The 20,406-nt window shown below is 46.1% G+C and overlaps 4 protein-coding genes across 15 annotated transcripts in view; 2 read left to right on the top strand and 2 right to left on the bottom strand.

The window, feature by feature from the left end:
• m1ap (meiosis 1 associated protein) overlaps positions 1-7,624 on the top strand; it is a 29,026-nt gene extending 21,402 nt beyond the window's left edge. For 6 of the 9 annotated variants that reach the window (XM_053858980.1, XM_053858977.1, XM_053858981.1 and 3 more), the window contains one exon: positions 554-2,828. In XM_053858980.1, coding sequence (XP_053714955.1) covers positions 554-766 — 213 coding nt within the window. In that variant the 3' untranslated portion in view covers positions 767-2,828. Of the gene's footprint in view, positions 1-550; positions 2,829-7,604 lie in introns of those variants that run through there. The other 3 variants (XM_053858983.1, XM_053858982.1, XM_053858984.1) reach the window with 3 other exon arrangements.
• On the bottom strand, positions 4,065-10,225 carry dok1b (docking protein 1b). The gene is made up of 5 exons (XM_053858975.1): positions 9,841-10,225; positions 6,613-6,933; positions 6,442-6,535; positions 6,209-6,381; positions 4,065-6,137 (listed from the first exon to the last, which is right to left on the bottom strand). Exons 1-5 carry the CDS (start codon positions 9,895-9,897, stop codon positions 4,890-4,892), a joined length of 1,893 nt encoding a protein of 630 aa, XP_053714950.1. The 5' UTR covers positions 9,898-10,225; the 3' UTR covers positions 4,065-4,889.
• Positions 8,817-14,091, top strand: nagk (N-acetylglucosamine kinase). Of its 3 annotated transcripts, none has more exons than XM_053858987.1 (10): positions 8,817-9,479; positions 10,949-11,033; positions 12,022-12,120; positions 12,192-12,333; positions 12,419-12,529; positions 12,603-12,715; positions 12,783-12,870; positions 13,240-13,337; positions 13,397-13,475; positions 13,549-14,091. In XM_053858987.1, the coding sequence occupies exons 3-10, from the start codon at positions 12,061-12,063 to the stop codon at positions 13,743-13,745; spliced, it is 888 nt and encodes a 295-aa protein (XP_053714962.1). In that variant the 5' UTR covers positions 8,817-9,479; positions 10,949-11,033; positions 12,022-12,060; the 3' UTR covers positions 13,746-14,091. The 3 variants fall into 3 exon arrangements, 2 of the variants coding, with proteins under 2 accessions (XP_053714962.1, XP_053714961.1); XM_053858986.1 differs by lacking the exon at positions 8,817-9,479 and adding an exon at positions 10,195-10,763; XR_008414125.1 differs by lacking the exons at positions 8,817-9,479; positions 13,549-14,091 and adding an exon at positions 10,189-10,763 and having other exon boundaries at positions 12,821-13,337; positions 13,397-13,453.
• A 6-nt stretch (positions 14,092-14,097) lies between these two features.
• paip2b (poly(A) binding protein interacting protein 2B) lies at positions 14,098-20,051 on the bottom strand. Of its 2 annotated transcripts, none has more exons than XM_053858990.1 (4): positions 19,863-20,051; positions 16,089-16,258; positions 15,759-15,941; positions 14,098-15,669 (listed from the first exon to the last, which is right to left on the bottom strand). In XM_053858990.1, the coding sequence occupies exons 2-4, from the start codon at positions 16,245-16,247 to the stop codon at positions 15,613-15,615; spliced, it is 399 nt and encodes a 132-aa protein (XP_053714965.1). In that variant the 5' UTR covers positions 16,248-16,258; positions 19,863-20,051; the 3' UTR covers positions 14,098-15,612. The 2 variants fall into 2 exon arrangements, with proteins under 2 accessions (XP_053714965.1, XP_053714964.1); XM_053858989.1 differs by lacking the exon at positions 19,863-20,051 and adding an exon at positions 18,964-19,129 and having other exon boundaries at positions 14,099-15,669.
• Positions 20,052-20,406: the final 355 nt, after the last annotated feature.

The following is a 20,406-nucleotide window of genomic DNA, read 5'->3' as shown; positions in this document are numbered from 1 at the left end:
AGTGACTCATCAGTGATGTTCCCCTGAACACACCGTGCTTGCTTCTGTGCTTCTGTATAGTACATTACTTTCATCTATCACTGAGGAACCTGCCCTCCAGGCCCCATTGCTATGGCCATTGTGCCATTTCTGTGTTTCTCTATCTGTTTCCTCACATCCTCCCGAGCTTCGCCCACTTCCTCTTTCGCCGATCGCTCTTTGCAAAATGTGACAAAACCACTAGTCATTTTCTTTATTGTCGTCATCCTGTCTGAAGTCATTAAAGCCTTGAGTCGTCTCCTGCCGAACGGTCCTCGCTACCATACAAGGGAATCGCTGATTTCAAACTTTGAGACAATCATTGACGTTGCGACTTCCTTTTTAAATGGCATTTAAGTGTGATTTTCAGCTTTCTATTGAAGTACATTACTACATTTAGACAAAATATACATATTTAAATAAACAACACATGATTATTACTTTTTATTCATTCTGTAAAATATATACCTACACATTCTCTGATAACTGTAAATTGTGCAGCCATTCGATTTCCTCACTCTTTTCTTTTCAGTAGCACAACCAGACACGTCACACAGGGCTGAACAACAAAATTCAAGCGACTGTAGCTCCTTATTCACCATCCTCTTGCTACCCCTCCCACCTCGGCCCACCTCCAGCCAAGGTGTCCCGTCCATCACTGAGGCTTTTGACCAGGAGCCGCAGCAATGAAAGCCCCCACGCAGCACTTTGTCCTGTGGAAAGCCACAAAGATGAGTCACTGAGTTGAACGTGTTGTGTGCATACTTGTTGTAGTGTTACTGTGGTACCATGTTCGGATGGGCCTTCCATGAAACACAGCAGAGGAGTCACACACCAAAACACATAATAAAATTTATAAGAAGCATCATACAGTTGAGACTCAAACGCTGCCTTTAGAGAGTAACAGCAGACGTTTGATTCTTCAAGCGAAGGGCACTAGCCGCACTCTTTAACAAGCAGCCATGTCAGCAGGTGTCAGTGTCGGTTACATTGCTGAGGCTGCAAAACTTCCCCTGAAAAGATAAAAACAAAGGAAATAGCAGGACAATAGGAGAGCAAGATTAATAAAACACCCCCTAAAGGGAGACATTAGATTATACAAACAGGAAGTTAAACTCCAAATTACCAAACGCACAGGCTGCCTGCAGCCCCAGCTTTCATCTGAGCACAGAACTGGAGTCTGATGAGACACAAGTACCAGACAGAGCAGCCTCTCTGCTCTGCTCCCCCCCACACATGGCTCCTTCTTTGGGGGCTGTGAGTGGAGCCATTAATATCGGGAACAATGACTCAATTTTATGAAAAGATGTGTCAGGTCTATGCAAAGAGTGCTCACATGTAATCTATATGAAGACATGCATGAATTTGTGCTTCCTCAATGCAGAGGTTGTTAAACACTCCCGCCATTTCTCCCCCTCGCAGCGCCTTCGTACGTCCAGATGCCTCGATCACGCTGTGATGTCATAAGACTTACATGTTCATGGATCCCCACCACAATGGTTCTATTGTCTTGAAATGTGAGGGAACCTCGAAAATGCCCAGCTGACATTTTACCTACTTCCCTCCTTCTGTCCCTGCAGCGCTTTTTTCCTATCAGCTTTCGTTCGATTTGAGTCAGTGTGTGTTATTAATTCGTTTCAGTCGGTTCAGTAAAGGTCATCAGTGAATTCAAATGTTCATCTGTGTTCACATTTTCCAGCAGGTCACAATGTTGTTATTAAATATTTCTCTTGTTTAATAATGTGTATGTGGACTTTTTTAGTCACCTTTTTTAGCTGACTTCTGAAATTCTGAAAATATGGTCTACACATTTTTTTAAAATCCATTTTAATCACGATTTAGTCATTGTGAGTTTAGAATGGTGGCTTCCCGAGCAGTGACCCATTTGTTTCACTCTAGACAGTCAGTCCTCGCCTCCTCTTTCCTCCATCAGTGATTTCATTAGTTGGCGTCAAATCGGACCTCGTGTTTGACCTGAGTTTCCCGGTGTGCTAAATATTTTGCATGTCACTGGGCGCAGGATAATATCTCCACACTGACTTCCTGCTTCATGCTGGCTGTTTGGTTTCCTCCTGCACTGCAGGACAGAAAACAACTGTCCGACTGACCAACACGCTGCTTCCTTCCTGTGACTGTACAGGTCACACTCAAGACACACACGCAGATCTAGGTGACTCGTGCATGTGTGTCAGAAATCAAGTGTCTAGACTGCTAATCTTGTCTCGTGCAGACTGTGGTTGGAATCTCAACAATAGATCTACCTCTTGTTCCAACAGCTTTTACTATGTCCCAGTCAGTGGGGCTTCTGCTGTTCTCCTGTGAGCCACAGTCACAAGCTTTGCACATCTGCTACACACATCACAGATCATGCTGATGTAGTCTTTCTTTTGTTTTATCTCCCACTTCCACATCCTCTAATTCTTGCAGGCTCTTGGTATCAGTCTTGAGTTTTTTAAGAACTTCCCACTGCAGATACAATTGTTCTGCCACTCTCTTCTTATGACAAATATTTGACTGCGGCCCACATACTGTGCCGCTTCTACAGCCACACTTGTCCTGTTCCTTTGCTGCTGGCCAAACTGTTGGAGCTACTTCAATCTCTTACTTCTACTGCATATTCTCACAAATACTAGTGACCTGTCTATTGTCTGGGCTGAATATTCTATTTTGAAGTACAAGGAGGTAAAATAACCTAAATATCTGTATCACTATTTGTGAAAATGTGTCACATTTTGATGCCTTGCGAGGCAACAAAAAGTTGTTTCTTTCTGAATGCTTGGATGGGATTATTTACTTTTTTTAATTTATCTTTGTTGGTGTGTTTATATTATTATTTTACCTCTTTTTACAGATACACAATTATTTCAATATATTGTAATTTAGGTTGGAAAAAAACCTTGACAAGATGGTCTCTTAATGTGGCTCATAATGTCAATGTAAAAAAAAGGTATTGAAATGTGTGTCCTTGTGTGAGGACGCAGCATCTCAGGAGGTTAATGTTGTTTATATCTTGCAATAGCTCTAATGATTCGTTCCCATCTCCTCCACTACCTGAACTTTTCAACAGTTCAGGTAGTGAGTGACTGCAGATCCCACTATTTCATCACCAAGTTTCCCAAACCACTTATTCAACACTGACACTGTCACTGCAAAGACTGTAAATTATTCAGCCGACGCGATTTCTACTGCAGTTACTACAGCTGAATGACCTTCTCTTCTGCTTCTGTCGAGTTAAATATTTTACTAGAGCAACCACTGCTCTTCATTCCATTCTTCTAATGCCATTTGCATTCCTCACCTCGAGAAACTTGGTTGGTCATTGTCTCTTTATGTGTGCAGTTATAGATTAGGGAATGTACTGTTTGATACTGTAGCTCCGCCTCTCCCCCTTTGTGTAACAGGAGTGGGTGTACTGGCCTGGAATTGTTCAGTAGATGACTTTTGGGAGCTTTACTTACGTTACTTCACAAAACAACACCAGTGTTGCACATATGAAGTTTTGGGGAGGTGATGCCTGCAGCTCTCCATGTGTGATCGCTGTGCACTCAACATGTGTCATTGTATTACGATTCAGCAAAAGCACATCGTGTTCTGCGAAGGGCTGAAAACAAGTGCGTGTGTACTCTGCCTTTTTTCCGAGTTCATTCAGGGTTTAATGAGAAAGACAGACGTTGGTTGTTGCTCTTCTGCGCTCCGATTCTCTTTCTCTGCCGTGAAAGAAGTGGCCGGGGCTGGAGCCAGCAGAGGTAGCTGTGGTTTGAAGGTTGCTAAAAGTTAGTGTTGAAGTGACAAAGCTTCTTCAGTTCACGCTCTCGCTGCCCCAACACTAACATTGCGTCATAGCAGCTAGCTGTCACCAGAGCAACCAAACAGCAGAGTAACCACAAAAGTAAGAAGCAGAAGTGAGAATGAAGCATGAAAAGAGGCTGCTGTTTATAATTCGGCTGCTTGTGTGCTTAAGTGGACTGGAACAAAAAGGACTGAACGAAAACAGAGGTCTGAAACCGAAGGAACATTTACGAAAGTGGGGGAAATAGTGACGCAGCTCAAAGGGACATTTTATTTGATATTAGTCAAATTATACAGGCATTTATATATCATCTTCATATGCAAGGCATGTTATCAACGTGCAAAAGTTCATACAGTCACGTAAGACCACAGTCCACTTCCTCGACCCAAATAGAGTTCCGCGTTTCCTGTTTGCTCCAAAAAAGAAGCTTTATCTATATAGAGACTAAACAATGACTTTTATTGTCCAGACACACTCGCGCCTTCGTGCTGAAATAGTTCCAGTTCAGTCTGTTCGGAGCTGTATTTTGGGAAGTACATGCTCTGTGTGTACAGAAAACAATCAGCCAATGTCTCTTAACAGATGTTTACGTTTGAAACATCTGTAAATCTGACTCGTACATTTCAGCAAGCTGCCCCAAAGCCAGACCCTCACCATGATTTACTTCAAATATTCTGCCAACGGACACATCCGGTCATAATCCGTGCAAAATATTAAATGCAGACCAGCAACTTTCAAATCTCTGTCTCGTGCTACAATAATGCAGATGGAGTGGAAATACAATTCCATCGATCAGAATTTCTGCTGCTAACTCCTGGGTTGTGCGTGGGCTAGCCAGCGACATCACATGACACAGGACTTCATTTTAGCATGTTGGTTTTTAACACCGGTCTGTTTGTGTATTCACATCACCTTTAAAAAACATTTGAACAAGTGCATTCCCTCTGAGGTTGATGACATTTTAAATTAACCGTACAGTGAAAAGACATTCATAGGACCGAGATTTAATAATACACTGAACCGATGCATTCATGGGCTGCGAAAAAAAAAAGTTCACGAAAAGCGGAGGCTGTAAAAAAAGTTAAATGTCGCCCAGGTTGTCGTAGATGATGTCAGGCGACCTGAGCGGTGGTGTTTTACTCCGTTTGTACCAGGAAGTACCTGGCTTGTGTTTGGACACTTTGCTGTACAGCTCCCTCACTCCTTCTCCTCCCTCGCTGCTTTTCCGCTGATTGTTGTTGTTGTTCAAGTTGCTGCCATGTTTCTCGGGATCCTTTCTTGCAAACCTGCTGGGTTTGGGCGCCGTGCTGGGTTTGGGCCACCTTGGAGGGCATCTTTCCTGCCCCACCTGCGGTGGTGACTGTCTGTGGGTGGGGGTGTCGTATTCTCCATCCAGGCTTATAGGGGACCCCGCTTCCTCCGCGCCCCACAGGCCAAAAGGCTCCAGCCGGGCTTCGTCGTAAATGCTCATCCCTATGTTCACTTGGGCGCAGCCCTCTGGTTCGTCATAAATGTGCTCCTGACGTTGCGCCGGGGGAGACGAAGCTGCCATTGCCTGACTGTCCTGGGCTCTCCAGCTTGACCCCCCTCTTCCACTGCCTCCCGCCTCATCTAGAGAAAGCATGCCGGTTTTCTGGCTGAGGTCCATATTGATGCGGTCGTATACATGGGAGTACAGGTCAGGTGGTTTCCGGTGCTGGTCCGATTGGGCTGCACCGCCTCCAGTGTCAACACCCACGGGCCGAAGCCGAGGGGCAGGCACAAGTGGGGAGGACGGGCTGCTGGACTGACTCTGGTCTTTAATAGTATCTACCGGGTCTGAGTAGAAGGAGTCAGTGTTTTGCAGATGCAGGCGGACTGAGTCAACTGGTTCGGAATAAAATCCAGCAGGCTCCACACTTTTAGCTGCTCCATGGCCGGGGCGAACCAAAATCCCCAACTTGGCCGGTGGCTCTGGTAAGCTCCTGCCTTTGTTTCCTGCTCCTCCAGCTGCTCTGCCTCCGTCACTTCCCTCTCTCTTCCCCAGAATACCATCGGCCGATCCGGGTTTGCTGCCTCCAGAGTCTCCGTCCGCCTCTCGACTGCTGGAGCTGCTGGAGTCCCCGCCTCCGGCTGGCATAGCAACATTGTTTCGTAATTGGTGTAGTGAAGGAAGGGTGTCTGACTCGAAGCTTGTGGGATAGCTGAGATGTCGCTCATCTTCCAGAGCCTTTTGAGACTGGATGGCCTGGGCCACCAGCGCAAAGATCTCATTGCCTTGCTTGGTGTCAAAGGTGAAACTGCCAGGACCCGAATCACAGCGCCTCCCCGCCTCAAAGGAGAACATCACCTGGAACGTGAACATCAGTCACTGTCAGCCTTGACCTCCTCCGTGAGAGACGCCATTCTCGATTCACTTACCCGGTCTCTTCCGTATCTCCTCAGTAACTTGTATGGCCACACAAGAACATTCTTCTTGGTCTTTGGATCTTTAAGGATCAGAGCGTCTTTGTCTGCTTTCAGACAGTAGTTTCCTGCCAGTCTGCAGCGGTCAGAAGCCTCCGTTCGCTGGACGGTCACCCAGAATTCATTCACTGACAACAGAGAACCAGGTTTGACTCCATTCATCTCCTCATCAACCACCTGTGACTCACCCTCCTCCCTGGAGTAGTAGATGAGGTTTTCAGACATCTGCATCTCCTGTGGTGCATCGCTAGCATCAGCAGCACAGCAGCTGCTGCCCCCTCCCTGCAGACACACAGAACAAGATTGAAAACAAAAAGGAAACTCGAATGAAAGACACGTGGGTAATGACAAGGCCATACCTTGAAGGCGATGTCACACATCATGTCCATCCACTCCTTGGCAGCAGTCTTCTCCGCAGCAAATACGTATGTCTTGTAGTTGGTCTCCACACAGAACGCTGTCATGTTGTCTTTGGGGCAGTTCTCAATCAGAGCCGGCAGGATGGAGATGCATTCCGAGAGCCGGATGATTTTCTTGTCCAGTTTACGGGTCTTTTCATTGCTCACGCCTCCTGAGCTGCCGCCAGAGCTGCCTCCACCACCGTGAGAGTCGAAGAACTCCAGTCGTGCGATTCCATTCTGACTGGCCGGGTACAGCACGAACCAGTTCTTCTTCCACTTCTGAAAGAAGAGAAGAGCAGAGGTGGAGCGTTGACTATCCAACAGGGCCACGCAGTATACCCTGGTGAGGGCCAGGTCAAACCAGTGTCTTTGTTTCGGTCAGCTTTAAACAGTGAAAAGATGGAACATTCACACGGTATTTTGAAAACAGAAGCTCTAACCAATGGAGAATACAAAGTGAAGTAAAAAGACCACAGCATGTTCTACTACACGGCTACCTCATCAAACACTGAGTGATCAACTGAAAAACAGGTGCAACCCTTGGAGGTCAAAAAGAGGAAGCTCGGAGGATGTTCGGTGCGAACAAAACCCACTCGCTTCCTGTCATTCTATATTTTAATGTATGCTTGTGTGAGTGTGTGTGCGTGCACGCGTGTGCATGCCTGATACGCATAATGGAAAAATCAGCTAAAATAGGTGATGAAACTCAGAAAAGAACTAGTGTTGCTGGTGTCTTCCTGTTTCACAACTGAACTCTTCGATCTGTCAGTCTGTCCTCACATGTGCACAAAATCGTGACACCATCCATCGATTTTTATTTTTCCACGGCTCTAAAATGGTTCAAAACAGGTAGTGCTGGGTTATTAATAGGCCAGTACTATCTGCTGCTTATGAGTTTGAAATATTTTCTGGAAGACAAACCAAAGCTCAGATTATCTTTTCTCTCTCAGCCTTGAACCTTGAAATCTACGGAAACAGATATTTATTCCATCTCATCTCATCCTCTTCTACTCCATGCCCCACGAGTGTCATGGGGAGCTGGAGCCAAATGCATGAACAGGTCGCCAACCTGCCACTCGTGCTCGCACCTCATCACCACATCACCTGTGCATGTTTTTTGGACAGTGGGAAGAAACCAGAGGGCCCAGAGAAAACACTGGGCCGCTGCAGAAAGGACACACTTTCCATCCTGTCAATTGTCTCGAGCAGTAGAGTAAAACCTACGACCTTCTTAGCTGCGGGGCTCCAGCACTCACCACTACCTCTATGATCATATGATCATATTTTTTTTTTTTTCCCCAACCTTAAATGGCTGCCAAGTAAAGACATGATAACAAAAGTGCATGCGTCTGACTTGCTGATATTGTGTTAACTTGATGTGGAGCCTGCAGCGACTAGTTGACTATGATCAGCTATTAGTCACCCACAGCTTCATGAGTCAACTAGGCGTCGCATCCACATCAAAGGACACATATCTTTCACACCACCTTTTCACATTTTTCAGATCTTTTTTTTATTACTATTTACAAAAGGTACAGTCAGAAACATATGCGAACTAGTTGACTTATGGTCAGGGAAGTCAGTGACTAGTCTGCATGTTTGGACCCTTTTTACTGTATGTCTCCAACAGTTGTTCAGGTTCAACTCAACGAACGCCAATGACAAAATATTCACGTTGAATGTGATGCTCTGGTGTTGAGCATTCAAATAGATAGTAGACTATCTACAGGATACAGCGTCTCTAAAAACATTACAAGGAGACAGAAACATTTGTGGTTTGAATCAATACAATGATAGAAGGCAGAATGAGTCATGTGGATCATTTGCAAGCCAGAAAAAAGTCTGCATTGAATTAATACGACTCACGTCGTCATATAAAAATTGTGTGGTTAAAAGGACAAGAAAACCAGGGCAAAATTACTGAGGGAACAAAGGACGTTGCTCACTTCCTTCAAGCATTATTGGTGTGTGGTTTAACCAAGTAGCTGTTTCTTGTTAATAATGTGTATTATATGATCTATTATTGTACAACATTAGGAGGGGAGGCAACAGAGAAGAGGAGGTGGACACCACACGTGAACACAGAAGATGCACTGGAGAAGCTCACCTCACTGTGCATTTTATATTTCTTACTCTCAGCAAAGTGTTTTGTTCTGGTTGTATCAGTTGCGACTGTAATTGAAAGCGACTGAGCCCAAATAACAGCCGACATGTTCTGACACTCATTGTTGCGGTGCGGAAGAGCCGTCATGTGTTTTGGAGGATCTTCCAGCAGGAAACAGAACATTTGCTTGCTTTTCGTCATATGACCACTGGGACTGAGAGATAAACAAAGAGCCTTTTACAGAGAACACACACACACATCAACAGTTGGTTACGTCACAGAACTCAGACGGACAACTGCGTATTGGCACTAATTTGCGTGAGCTACAATAATGCATGATAGATGAGCGGACCATCTCAAAGAAACACCTCCTTCCTCCTGCTTGTTACTGGAATGTCTTCACTCTTCAACTCGTAAAGTTGCTATAGTGAGTTTCCTTGTTGAAGAAGAGTCCCATCCCAGGGACAATTCAGCCTAGACTCAGAGCACAACCAGTAGAGCTTTGAATGGAAATTCTACAAAGACGGGTCCAACATTTCACCAGGTTTTCTAGCTTGTTCGGCTCATGAAAGCTCCCCCTGGGTCCAGTCAGAGCAGGGTCAAGAGGCCTGAGGAGACCACCGTGCAGGAGGAGGTGACATGGAATTTGTACATTTTTATACCGACTGGGACTGGAAAGTGGATCACTCAGTGTGTGAGGGTCACACTTTAAGGAGCCCAGGTGAGGAGTATATAAGAACTACACTGTTGTTCACCCACTATGACAAATAAGACTTATATCATGGCGTTTTATTATAATCACGTGGTTATCTGTAAACTTCCTGAACTGGTCAATGATCTGTTTTTCTTTTATATTACGACCAATTCTGTGGAAAATGTGCCTCCATTCCTCCAATTGGATTGGTCGTTTGAAGGTGTCACTCTAGTCTGAGATTAACGCTTGTATTTCGAGATGAAGTAAATCCGTTTAAATTGAATCAAGTTGTCTAACCTCGTCAAACGCAGACGTTTTTAATCATTTGCAAGTTACAGTGTGTCGACGAGCATATGCTGTTGGAATGTTGGTCGGTACAGTTTCCTACCTTCCCAAACTTCAGATGCTGCACGTACAGCTGTCCCTCTTTGACGTGCGCATCCATGACCCCGCAGCACCTCCTCACGAGCCCAGGAGCGGAGCGACTCGCGCCTCAAAAACCCGAACCGAAAATCCCCACCACTGCAGACCTCGGTGCTCCACGGAAGCGAGTCTGGACTCGAACTTTAAGTCACTTTTTCCCCTCGCGATCACAGCTTCCCCTTTCGGTCACTTCCGCTTTGCGCGCGCTTGAACGCAGATCAAATATGGATCGCCGCGGCCATCTCTGGGGGGGGAAAAGAGCTTTTCCAAGCGCGTGCACTGTGGTTGAAGTCCACCAGAGGAAGATTGTTGGTTGCACACTTCGTCTCAAGTTCACAGGCAGAGATGGACCCGCGGGAAACCAGGCGAGCACGCCAACGGCGTTTCCGGTTGCGCTTTCACAATAAAAGCGATTGTCTTGCGGCGCCGTTATTTATCGTTGTTGCGTTGGATTTAGACTCCAGTACACATATATATATATAGCTGAAGCATATACCAGCATATAGAAAACACACAATTTAACTTGAATAACTGCTGGTCGTATCCGCCGTGGTTGTATACATTCCGTATTTTTCAAATAAATGCATAGCGAAGTAAAGTGGTTGATTCAGTTCGCATCTATTTATCCGTCACATTATATAATTAGTTATCTGCATAATGTACCTTTTCAGGTCATTTCAGGAAGTTTGTTCATTGAGTAATAACGGAAACAACGTTCGTCGTCTCCGTCCCTTCTCTGGCGCACGGTTGGGTGTATTTGGAACATCAGCCCCCCCTGGTGTTCTGATGATAGAACTCCAGTTGCTCTTGTGTCGCGAGAACTGCGCGTTCCACGTACCACAACAGGAAGTGGAAAATGTCGGCGGTTGTGTACGGAGGCATCGAAGGGTGAGAACTGTCTTTCACAGTTGTCTCATACGCGTGTGTGGCCTGTGTCATGATGGTGTTAAGATGTCATCGCGGCGCCTTAAGTTTAGGGCTGTTTTTTCTCTTCTGCGAGTCACTTTAAACACTAAACCAGTGGCACACTGCGCTGACTGGCGTCTGCTGATGGTCACGTGTTTTGTCTGCAGAGGAGCGACTCACTCCAGAGCAGTGCTGGTGTCTGCAGATGGATCTGTCCTGGCTGACGTCGAGGGTCCGTCCACCAACCACTGGGTCAGGCGTCTGCGTTGAATTGGATTAAATTAGAATTTTTTTTTTTTCATCTCGCGTCACCACTTTTAGGTGGATTTCAGAATCAGATTCAGAAACAAATTTCATGTCCTTTCTTAATGGGGAGCCCACCAACTAGGAAAGTGCTTTGGAATAAAGTGCTGTCAAAAAATAAATAATAAAATAAAATAACAAAGGCTGTTCACGAATTTAACAGTCTGACGGCCGAGGGGAGGAAGCTGTTCCTGTGACGGGAGGTTCTGGTCTGGATGGACCGTAGCCTCCTGCCAGAGGGAAGAGGAACAAACAGTCCATGTCCAGGGTGAGAAGGGTCAGCTCTGATCCGACCTGCACGTCTCTGGGTCCTGAAGAGGTGGCAGGCAACCGATCACCTTCTCAGCATAACGCATGATGTGCGGATGCGGTGGATTTTTACTGTCGTGTATGGAAAAATATATGACAAAAACATATGAGAGAAGTTCGAGATGAAATAGAACTTAGAAAAAAACGCTACACTTATTGACCAAGTTCAAAGCAGTTCTTTATATAAGAAATAAAAGGCTTGCAATGTTAAGGATAGTGTATCTCAAAGTTATCAGTTTAAGAAAAAGGAGCATGTCTCTGATCCAGCATTGAGGATTTCCATTTGATCCAAAGGAGTCTTTTTGCCAATGACGGAGAAAGTAGTAAACAGAAGTTACACCAAACAACATGGTCAGACAGTTGGAGGAAAAGGAGGAACCGAGCATTAAAGTAGATTCTTTTTTTGCAGTAAATAATTATGGTGCATAAACTCTTGCGTGGAGTTGGTATTGTATTTCCATTTTAATGTATTTCCAATTGTATGTGCCTTTTGAAAGTCCGAACTAACATATTAATTGTGCTGTGTGATGTCATACGACATAACTTTTTTCTTTTTTTTTTTAACCTCGTGAGACTGGGGTCCATAGAAATTGGATTGTGATTCACTCACTCGTTTTTTCGTGTGCAGCTGGTGGGTGTAGCCAAATGTATCGAAACAATCAATGACATGGTCCAGAGAGCCAAGGTGAAGGCGGGGCTTGATCCAGACACAGCCCTTCGCGTGCTGGTCAGTTGTTTGTCATCCTGTTTGTGAGCATTTTGTGAGGTGCAGTCATGTGACCGCGCTTGTGTGTGCAGGGCATGTCCCTCAGTGGAGGGGACGAGAAAGCAGCCCTTGACAGTTTGATCGCTGAAATGAAGAGGACGTTCCCAAATCTTTCGGAACGTTTCTTCATCACCACCGATGCCATCGGTGCCGTGGCGACGGCCACTGACCAGGGTGAGCACACGGACCTTTACCAGCATCCTGAGAGGTTCCTAACTTGCAGTTCACGCCTGTGTTATTGTGCTTTCTATGCTCGCAGGAGGAATCGTGCTGATTTCAGGCACCGGGTCCAACTGTAAATTGGTGAATCCTGATGGCTCCTGTGTGGGCTGCGGGGGCTGGGGCCACTTGATGGGCGACGAGGGCTCCGGTACGAACCGTTACAACTACTGGAGGTTTATTGTGGACCAGTGGATGTTTCATGCGTGTGTGGTACGCTGCAGCATTTTGGATCGCTCACTTGGCCGTGAAGACCGTGTTTGATGCCCAAGACAAACTGGCCACACCCCCTCATGACGTCACATATGTGAGGAAGGCCATGGAGGAATACTTCCAGGTGAGATGAAGCTCCCACCTCCACTGCAGCGACAACAGTGATCGTGAGATCGTGGAATCATCTGCAGGTGTCAGGTCTGATGGGAATGCTTCCTCACCTCTACAGAGACTTCAACAAGACGCACTTCGCTGGATTCTGTCTGAAACTAGCCGAAGGTACCATTCGTGCGACATCACCAATGGATGCAACGGCAGAGACGAAGCGGAGAAGTTTGAAGTGGTGCTCACAAACGAATCTTGTGGCGTAATGAGTCAGCTGCAGCAGTACTTCGGGGGATGGGTGTGCTCATTTTCAGAGCCCACTAGATGTCGCTGTCTCTTCAGATGTCAACAGCCATTTCAACAAAACTTACATTATTCATCTGAGAGGGCGCCACCTACTGAGCACTGAAAAAGATTGGTGACTGTTCATAGCCAGTGTGTTAGTTGATCAGTGGGAGCAGTAACAGATGTAGTCAAAGAGCCGCATGATCACACAATGAAAAAGTGTGTCACACCACCACAAGTGCTCTCTGTGTTGTGTAGGTGCAGCAGGAGGCGATGCGCTCTGTCGTCACGTCTTCACGGAAGCAGGAAAGGTTTTGGCCAGTCACGTGAAGGCAGTTTTGCCTAAAGCTCACCAGGTGAGATGCTTTCTGTTGTGAGAAACTTCAGTGTGTTGACCCCCTCGGTTGTTCCTCAGTCACTGTTGGACAACCAGCTGGGCGTTCCAATCCTGTGCGTGGGCTCGGTGTGGAAGAGTTGGCCCCTCCTCCAGTCAGGTTCGCTCCTTCTCTGTGCGTCCTCCCATCACACGCCTCGCCTCTTTCACACCAGCTCTTCCTCTGTTGGCAGGATTCACCCAAGTTCTGGACCAGGCGGCCTCCTCTGATGAGCTGAAAGGCCGTTTCCGTGGCTACAGCCTCCTGACTCTGAGACAGTCTTCAGCACTGGGAGGTGCCAGTCTGGGAGCGCGGAGCATCGGTGATGTCATCAGCATGGACTACAGCGCCAACAGCGACCAGTTCTACATCCACTCCTTCAGCCAGTAGAGAATCAGCTGCTCCCAGATCAGTCATGCCACAAACCTGTCAATTGAATGGACCACCAGACCAAACCTCTCTGTTAACCTTCATTTCCTTTTGACTGACTCTGGAGTTATACACTTCCCTTCCTCCCAAATAGAAGAAAATGTAAACACATTTAAATGACAGTTCATTCTGTTTGGTCAGCCTTAAACAACATCCACTCGTCCAGCAGTTCACCTTCAGAAACTGCGAGGCGGCTTGTTCTTAAAGAGTCCAGGACCATGGGTGGTGGACCAGAACTGCCCACATCAGCAGCATCCTGGGAGTCCACCCTCTTGAAACTGGTCATTTTATGCAAGCAAAGCAAAAAAAAAAAAAAACACCAATTTTGTCTTTTACATCTTTATTTGTCTTTTTTCATGACTTTTATTGTTCATATTTCTCTGTGTCATCTGGACCTCGTTAAACTGCTCCTGTCTTCTAACACAACAAAAATCACCAAAAACGACCGAAGGATGCATAATAACCTGGCAGACGATTCCTGTGGGCTCAACCCACGCTGGCAGTTTGACCACTCCTACTTGGACGGCGTGAACTTATGACGCCACGACAAATATTCGACTGGCACACGACTTCACTAGTGAACACGTTTTGAACCAATGCACGATATTGAAACCTGCTAATTCCAAGGAGAGGTCCAAACATCCAGCCATGGAAAACCAGAGCTTTCTCAATAACAGAGGGAGGAGACATCAAGCGTCCAAACTCAAGCCAAACAGGGTCACAAATTTAGGTCTAGAACGTCGATACTTGAAGCCCACGATGCAAATGACGTCGGTCTGTTTGGATTTAAAGGTGAGCGCCAACTTTGCTCTCAGCCCCATTAACGAAAGGACGTGATTGCGACTTAAATTGACAAGAAGTCGTGGGGCAATTTAGTTTTGGTTTCATAAATCAGTTAAGTAAACATTAGAGGCAGGCTCTGAGTCAACACCAATGATGTCACTGATAAGCGATGTCTCCGCCCCTCTGCTACTTTGGGTGAGCGTCAATTGTGCAACTGACCCAGTGGGCACATTTCACCTCCTCCTTCACGCTAACAGAAAAAACACTAAACGCAAGAGGCTTTTTCTCTTCCTTCTTACCCATTTGGAGTTGAGCTTCTGATGCAAACTAGCAAGGGCAGAGTTTCAAAACAAATCCTCCCCGCGGGGAGAAAAAAACAAAAAACAAGGAATGGCTTTAAAAGAGGCTCTGAAGACGTTCTGCGATATCTTAATTCTACTTAACGGGTTCCACTGGATCAAAGGTCATTTTGGGAAAACATTTCCAGATTCCACCTGAGCAGGTCAGACAACACCAGCAGGGGTGGGACTCGCATTTTGATTTGAAACAAAGCCGCTGCTGCTGCTGACGTCCAATGACATTAACGGATTGAGCAGATAGTGGGGACCACAAAACGGCAGGGCGGCCCTCCTGGGATGTTCTGAACCTTGTCGCCATGGAAACCTTCAAACAACACTTCCTAAGATCCCGTCATCGGTAGCTGCCATGGTTCCGAGGGCTCGCCAGCGTTTGCGATGTGGACCGGTCATATGAAATGTACGAATAACGGCGCCAAAAGCGGGGATGTAACACAACTCGCCTCCCCACCCATCCTACACCCCAAGATGTCAACAAGGAATAAACAGGAAATAAGATCAAAGAATCAAGAAAGGAAATGAAAGAATCCCCCCACCCCCCAACTGGGCCTGCCAGCACGCCGTAGAGAGGCTGTGTGTATGTGTGTGCACGCGTGAGCGGTCGAGGCCGCTATAGTCTCTGAGAATGAATGAATGTTTTTGTGTGTGTGTGTTTGTGTGTGGAGGCTCCGCGGGGGTGAGGGGGACTCCTAGTATTTCTTTCCCGGGACAAACTCCTTGGCTTCAGGATTCAACATGCTCTTCCTCTGCACACAAACAAAAGACTTGAGATCAGACGCCTTGTGTTAAACATGAACATGTGCTGAATCCACTTGCAAGTGGCAAGGACACTCACCGCCACCTCTTCCATGTTGCTGTGGTGATCGTTGACCGACAGACCGTTGAGCTGCTGCTGCAGTTGTCCAACCCCCTGGTTGTTGAGGTCACGTGATGGAATGAACCAATCCTGGTCCTCCTCCTCCAACATCTCCTGGAAGCAACGCTCCAGGAACTCCTGCTCCAGCAGCTCCTCCTCCACCTGCAGGCCAAAGAGGGTCACATGATCCATCATAAAAAGTCACACACTTATGATGCAATGAGTCGTGGCACTGACAGTTCACAGGCTGGCAAGGCACCCATCTGCCCACTCGCAGGAGGCAAACACTCCTGTGTCCCCGAGTCTCACCTGTCTGTTGTACTCCTCTTCATTTTCCATCCACATGTACTCGGCAAAGGGGTTGGCATCGCCACCCTCTCCAGCATGCCCGTTGGCCACTGGCTCCTTGCCATCCTTGCCTGGAGCGCCACCTCCTCCTGGTGTTTTGGCCACTTCTGGACCGCTCATCTCTGCTGGCTCTGAGACAAAACAAACCAAGACTGTTCTTGAGACCGTCATTCGCAGAAGTCCGATGAACCCCATCAGCATCTGACAAGCAAAGCAGCAACTAACCTAAAATAATAATAATAATAATAATTGAAAGCAAGAGTTTGAGCCTCAAACAGCAGTAAAACTGGAGTGTCGTTATTTTTATCTCCTTCCCCGCCATTGTCACTCATAGCACTTAATAACCGGCCCGCCTTGGTTACATCTCAAGATGAGTTAGAAAAATGCTCAACAGATCAGTCAATCAAAAATACACATTCATATTTGACAGGACAAGGAGTCCTTGCTGCAGCCATGCTGACGCTGCGCTCTGCTTACAAACACAGAACTGCTCAGTATCACTTCTCAGAGGATGTGGAGGCTGGATCAGACCATCAGTGTGGTCGCAGTGAGATGCAACTATGGACAGCACAGAAGTCCCCAACACAGAGTGAGCCCACTCCTTTAAAAGACAAAAAGTAACCATGGTGAAACGGCACCGTGTAGCTCTGCCAGAGTCGGCGAGAGGGTTCGACTCCTGTGCATGGAGTGGGGGAGGCTTGCACTGGTGCCATTTAGTGCCTATGTGATAGGTGAACTGTGAAACCTCAAGAGTCACTCACAAAGGTGAGCTAGTCTTCCAGTTTAAAAAAAAAACTTGTTCACAGTACTTGAAGAGGTTTATAATGATGTTAAAAGGCCATTGTTGATGTGCAGTATGATGTAGTTACATTTAGATGAATTCTATTCAATTTGTATGGAATTTGTTTGTTTAGGTTTAAAACAAAAAAACATTCCTATCCTATTCATATGAGGCCCATTTTAGAGGGGCTCAAAAAAGACGCAGGCTGACATTCACTGAAACAAATAAGTCCCAATGTTATGCAGATTGAGAACGTTTTTGCAAAGCTTTGTGTATTAATGACCATCATATATCATATTCTTCAAGGTTCAGTTAATCAGGATTCTCATGTTTGCCATAACTGCCCAGCCCTGGTCTGATCCGGTCTTTAAATTTAATGGACAAAAAAGTTGTCTCATGCACATACAAGCATTTCCCCAATTTGCATTCAACTATGGAGTCGTGCAGTTTCCATCATTTTATTGGCGACAGGATCACCTAATGCTTAAGTGAATGGTTTCTTGTTTGCAGCACCGGGAAAGTGTTTGTGTCTAAATCTGGGTGGATTGGAACAGATTGTCCCAGTTCATAGTCTGGGTCTGATGCTAGCCCTTTAACCTTCTAAGGCTTGCCATGCGCGACTTGCTGGGACCAGTGCCAAGTCAAAGTTGATATGCGATCTTCCTAAACCACTACACACACATGCACGCACGCCCGCCCGCCCGCCCGCCCTCTCAGTGGATGTCGTACAACACAAGGCATTCAAGAACACAAATGTGATTGTAGTTTTCTGTGTTTCCTTCTGCCAGACAGAACTGAATTCCACAAGCAGAAAAGCTGATCATTTAATAGACATGCAATTTTGCTCCATTTCTTGTCATCATGATGACACTCAAAACAATCTAACTGTATTCGGTGAGTTTCCCTTCACACGGGTTGAGTGACCTCTGTCTTCTTTCTGCTGCATATGGCATAACTAATGTGCTGTTTGGACCTTGATGTGTGGATTACCAACAATTACTGCTCCTCACTTCAAAGTGCACGACAGCATTATTTTACATGTGGTCATTAACAGTTTAAGTTTCCAATAATTCTGACACAAAATAAATCAGAATATAGAATTAATATGCATTTTAACCTTGATCATACAGAAACAGACACAAAAAGTCACAACAACCCTCACTATTATGTAAGAAATAAAGTAATTCATTCATATGTCTCAATGGCCATGGATAATTTAAACGATTACTATATTTCATGACAAAAATCGAACCATACAGAGATCTCACTGCTGTCCACTTTCAAAAGTATTAACACAAATGCACCTTTTCCAGCACAGCAGTTGACATGATCGTTTCCATATTTCAGCATTCGTTCAATCTGCTTAACGTCGGATCAATTTCGTCATTCTCTCAAGTCTCTCATAACTGTATTTAAACGTGCTTTCGCTGATAAATCTGATCAAAACTAAAAAGCAACACCACGATCATATCGTCCCTGAAAACGAACATATCGACGAGTAAAAGTGTTTTGATGCATACGTTCTTGCAGGAGACGCGACAAATAGTGTGCAACATAACAGCTTATGTAAGCCCTCCGTGCTGCGTCGTCGTGGCTTTAGCATGCTAACGCGTCCAGGGTGCACGCAGCCTGATGCTACCAGACTCCCCAGGTGAGGAGGCCTCACCTGCGCGTACTTCAATCCACACAGCTCGATGGAGCTGCGGAGATGCTACGCGGCTAGTTACCAGGCTTCAGTGAGCGGGCCCGTGCAGGACGCTGTCCCCGCGGCAACAAAAGCAACACGTCTCCCCGGATGAACCGACGTCGGAGCAGCAATAATAGCGTCAGTGTTAAAGCACACAACTAGTAAAGTTTGCGCTTGGACTGATAAACTTCAGCTGACTGCGCGTTTGTGGCCGCGACAGGAGGTCAAACAACAGCCCTGCTGGGATACAAACAAAGTGTCCCGCTATCGGTTAGCGCCATGCTAAAGCGTGGCAGCGTCAACAAAACAAACAACATCATTAAGTGCACAATCGCAGTTGAACGCGCACTATTTCGCGTGGTATTTACCAGGCATGGTGTTCTGTCACGTTGTTTGAAGACGAAGGGAAGTGACACACAGACTTCGACTGCACGGAAGGGTTTAACGTCGCTGTCCCGTCGCTGAGGCTGTTACACTTAGCTTATCCACGTAGCCACCAAATGCTAACGCTAGAAATCCACGGTCACGTGGTCGCCGCGCTGCATTCAAGTACGGCGGAAGATGAAAGCGTTATGATTTCAAAAGCAAACATGCATACCACTGCTTTATAGTCAAACGGCATTCAGTTACACACTTTAATGTTTTGCCATTGTGTTTTTATGTCAAACTCTTTTGTTAGCCACCGTGAATGCAACTTTTACTTGGGACAAGGTGGAATTTCCGTACATCGACTTGGTTCCTGAAAGTCTCATTGGAAGAAAAATCGAGCGCCGTTGTCCATGTCCAAAACACCAGCGCTTGCGTGGCTCAACATCCCCAAGCAGCCAACTACTGAGTTATCACACTGTACCAACGACTGAACCCCGACATGAAACGCGTCACTGTATTTAACAATTCGTATTGGTATCATTTTATCGAGTAGCAAACATTGTCCTTGCATTGTTTTGAACTCCCATCGTGCTGTTACAGTCACCTCAACGTGAACACGTGTGTGATACTTCGGTTTGCTAACATTTTCGAGCTCATTTGGTTGTGACCTTCATACTTTATAGGCGATTTCATTTGTTTAACAAGTACTCCACTGGGTGTAAGACGATCGTGCGTTACTTGTACACAGTCGCCTGCATTAGGTCAATTCTACCCGATCGTACCTCACTTTTACTGCAATGTTCAAGCAGTCTCCCGCTGTCTTCCTGTTGTTTACTCGCATTGTTTTTAGCAGCCCATGCTGCTAATGCTAGCGTTCTACTTAGCTACCGTTACTCACCACAACTTCAGGTGAATTTTAAAAACAGCTGTTGGGTCTTCAAACAACACTCCGGCGATTCAGGCAGATAAAGGACAATCGTCGGATGTGAACTCCCTCCTCGATGTTGTGTGACGACACACGCTTTCGCAATTATATCAGTTAGTGTCTTATCTAAAATACATTTTGCTGCCACAACGGAGAAGGAGGAACGAGTGTCAGTCCAACAGTGCGCCGCGGTGATTGGCGCTAAGGAATGTCACTCAAATAAGTAGGGCGAACTGATTGACTAATAGGGGCAGTACGCCCGCCTCATCTTCCCATTCACGTCGATAAACAAATGTAAAGCAGATGTACTTCGCTGATGTGTGACGAAACCAGATTTGGTGTTTCGATTCCGACCGCTGGTCACCATAATGGATGGCTTATGCGTCTTCATTTCAACTGTAGTTTGTTTTTACGACGACGTGATTCTTCTTAAAAGGTAATCTGTCGTGGTATAACTGTGACTACGATGCACAGACCACCTGAAATAATGGCACAGACATTCTGTTGTCGTCATGAA

The sequence above is a fragment of the Synchiropus splendidus genome, chromosome 3, assembly GCF_027744825.2.
Source record: "Synchiropus splendidus isolate RoL2022-P1 chromosome 3, RoL_Sspl_1.0, whole genome shotgun sequence".
Taxonomy (NCBI): domain Eukaryota; kingdom Metazoa; phylum Chordata; class Actinopteri; order Syngnathiformes; family Callionymidae; genus Synchiropus; species Synchiropus splendidus.
The sequence above is the reverse complement of the archived record's forward strand: the minus strand, read 5'-3'. Positions and strand labels throughout refer to the sequence as shown.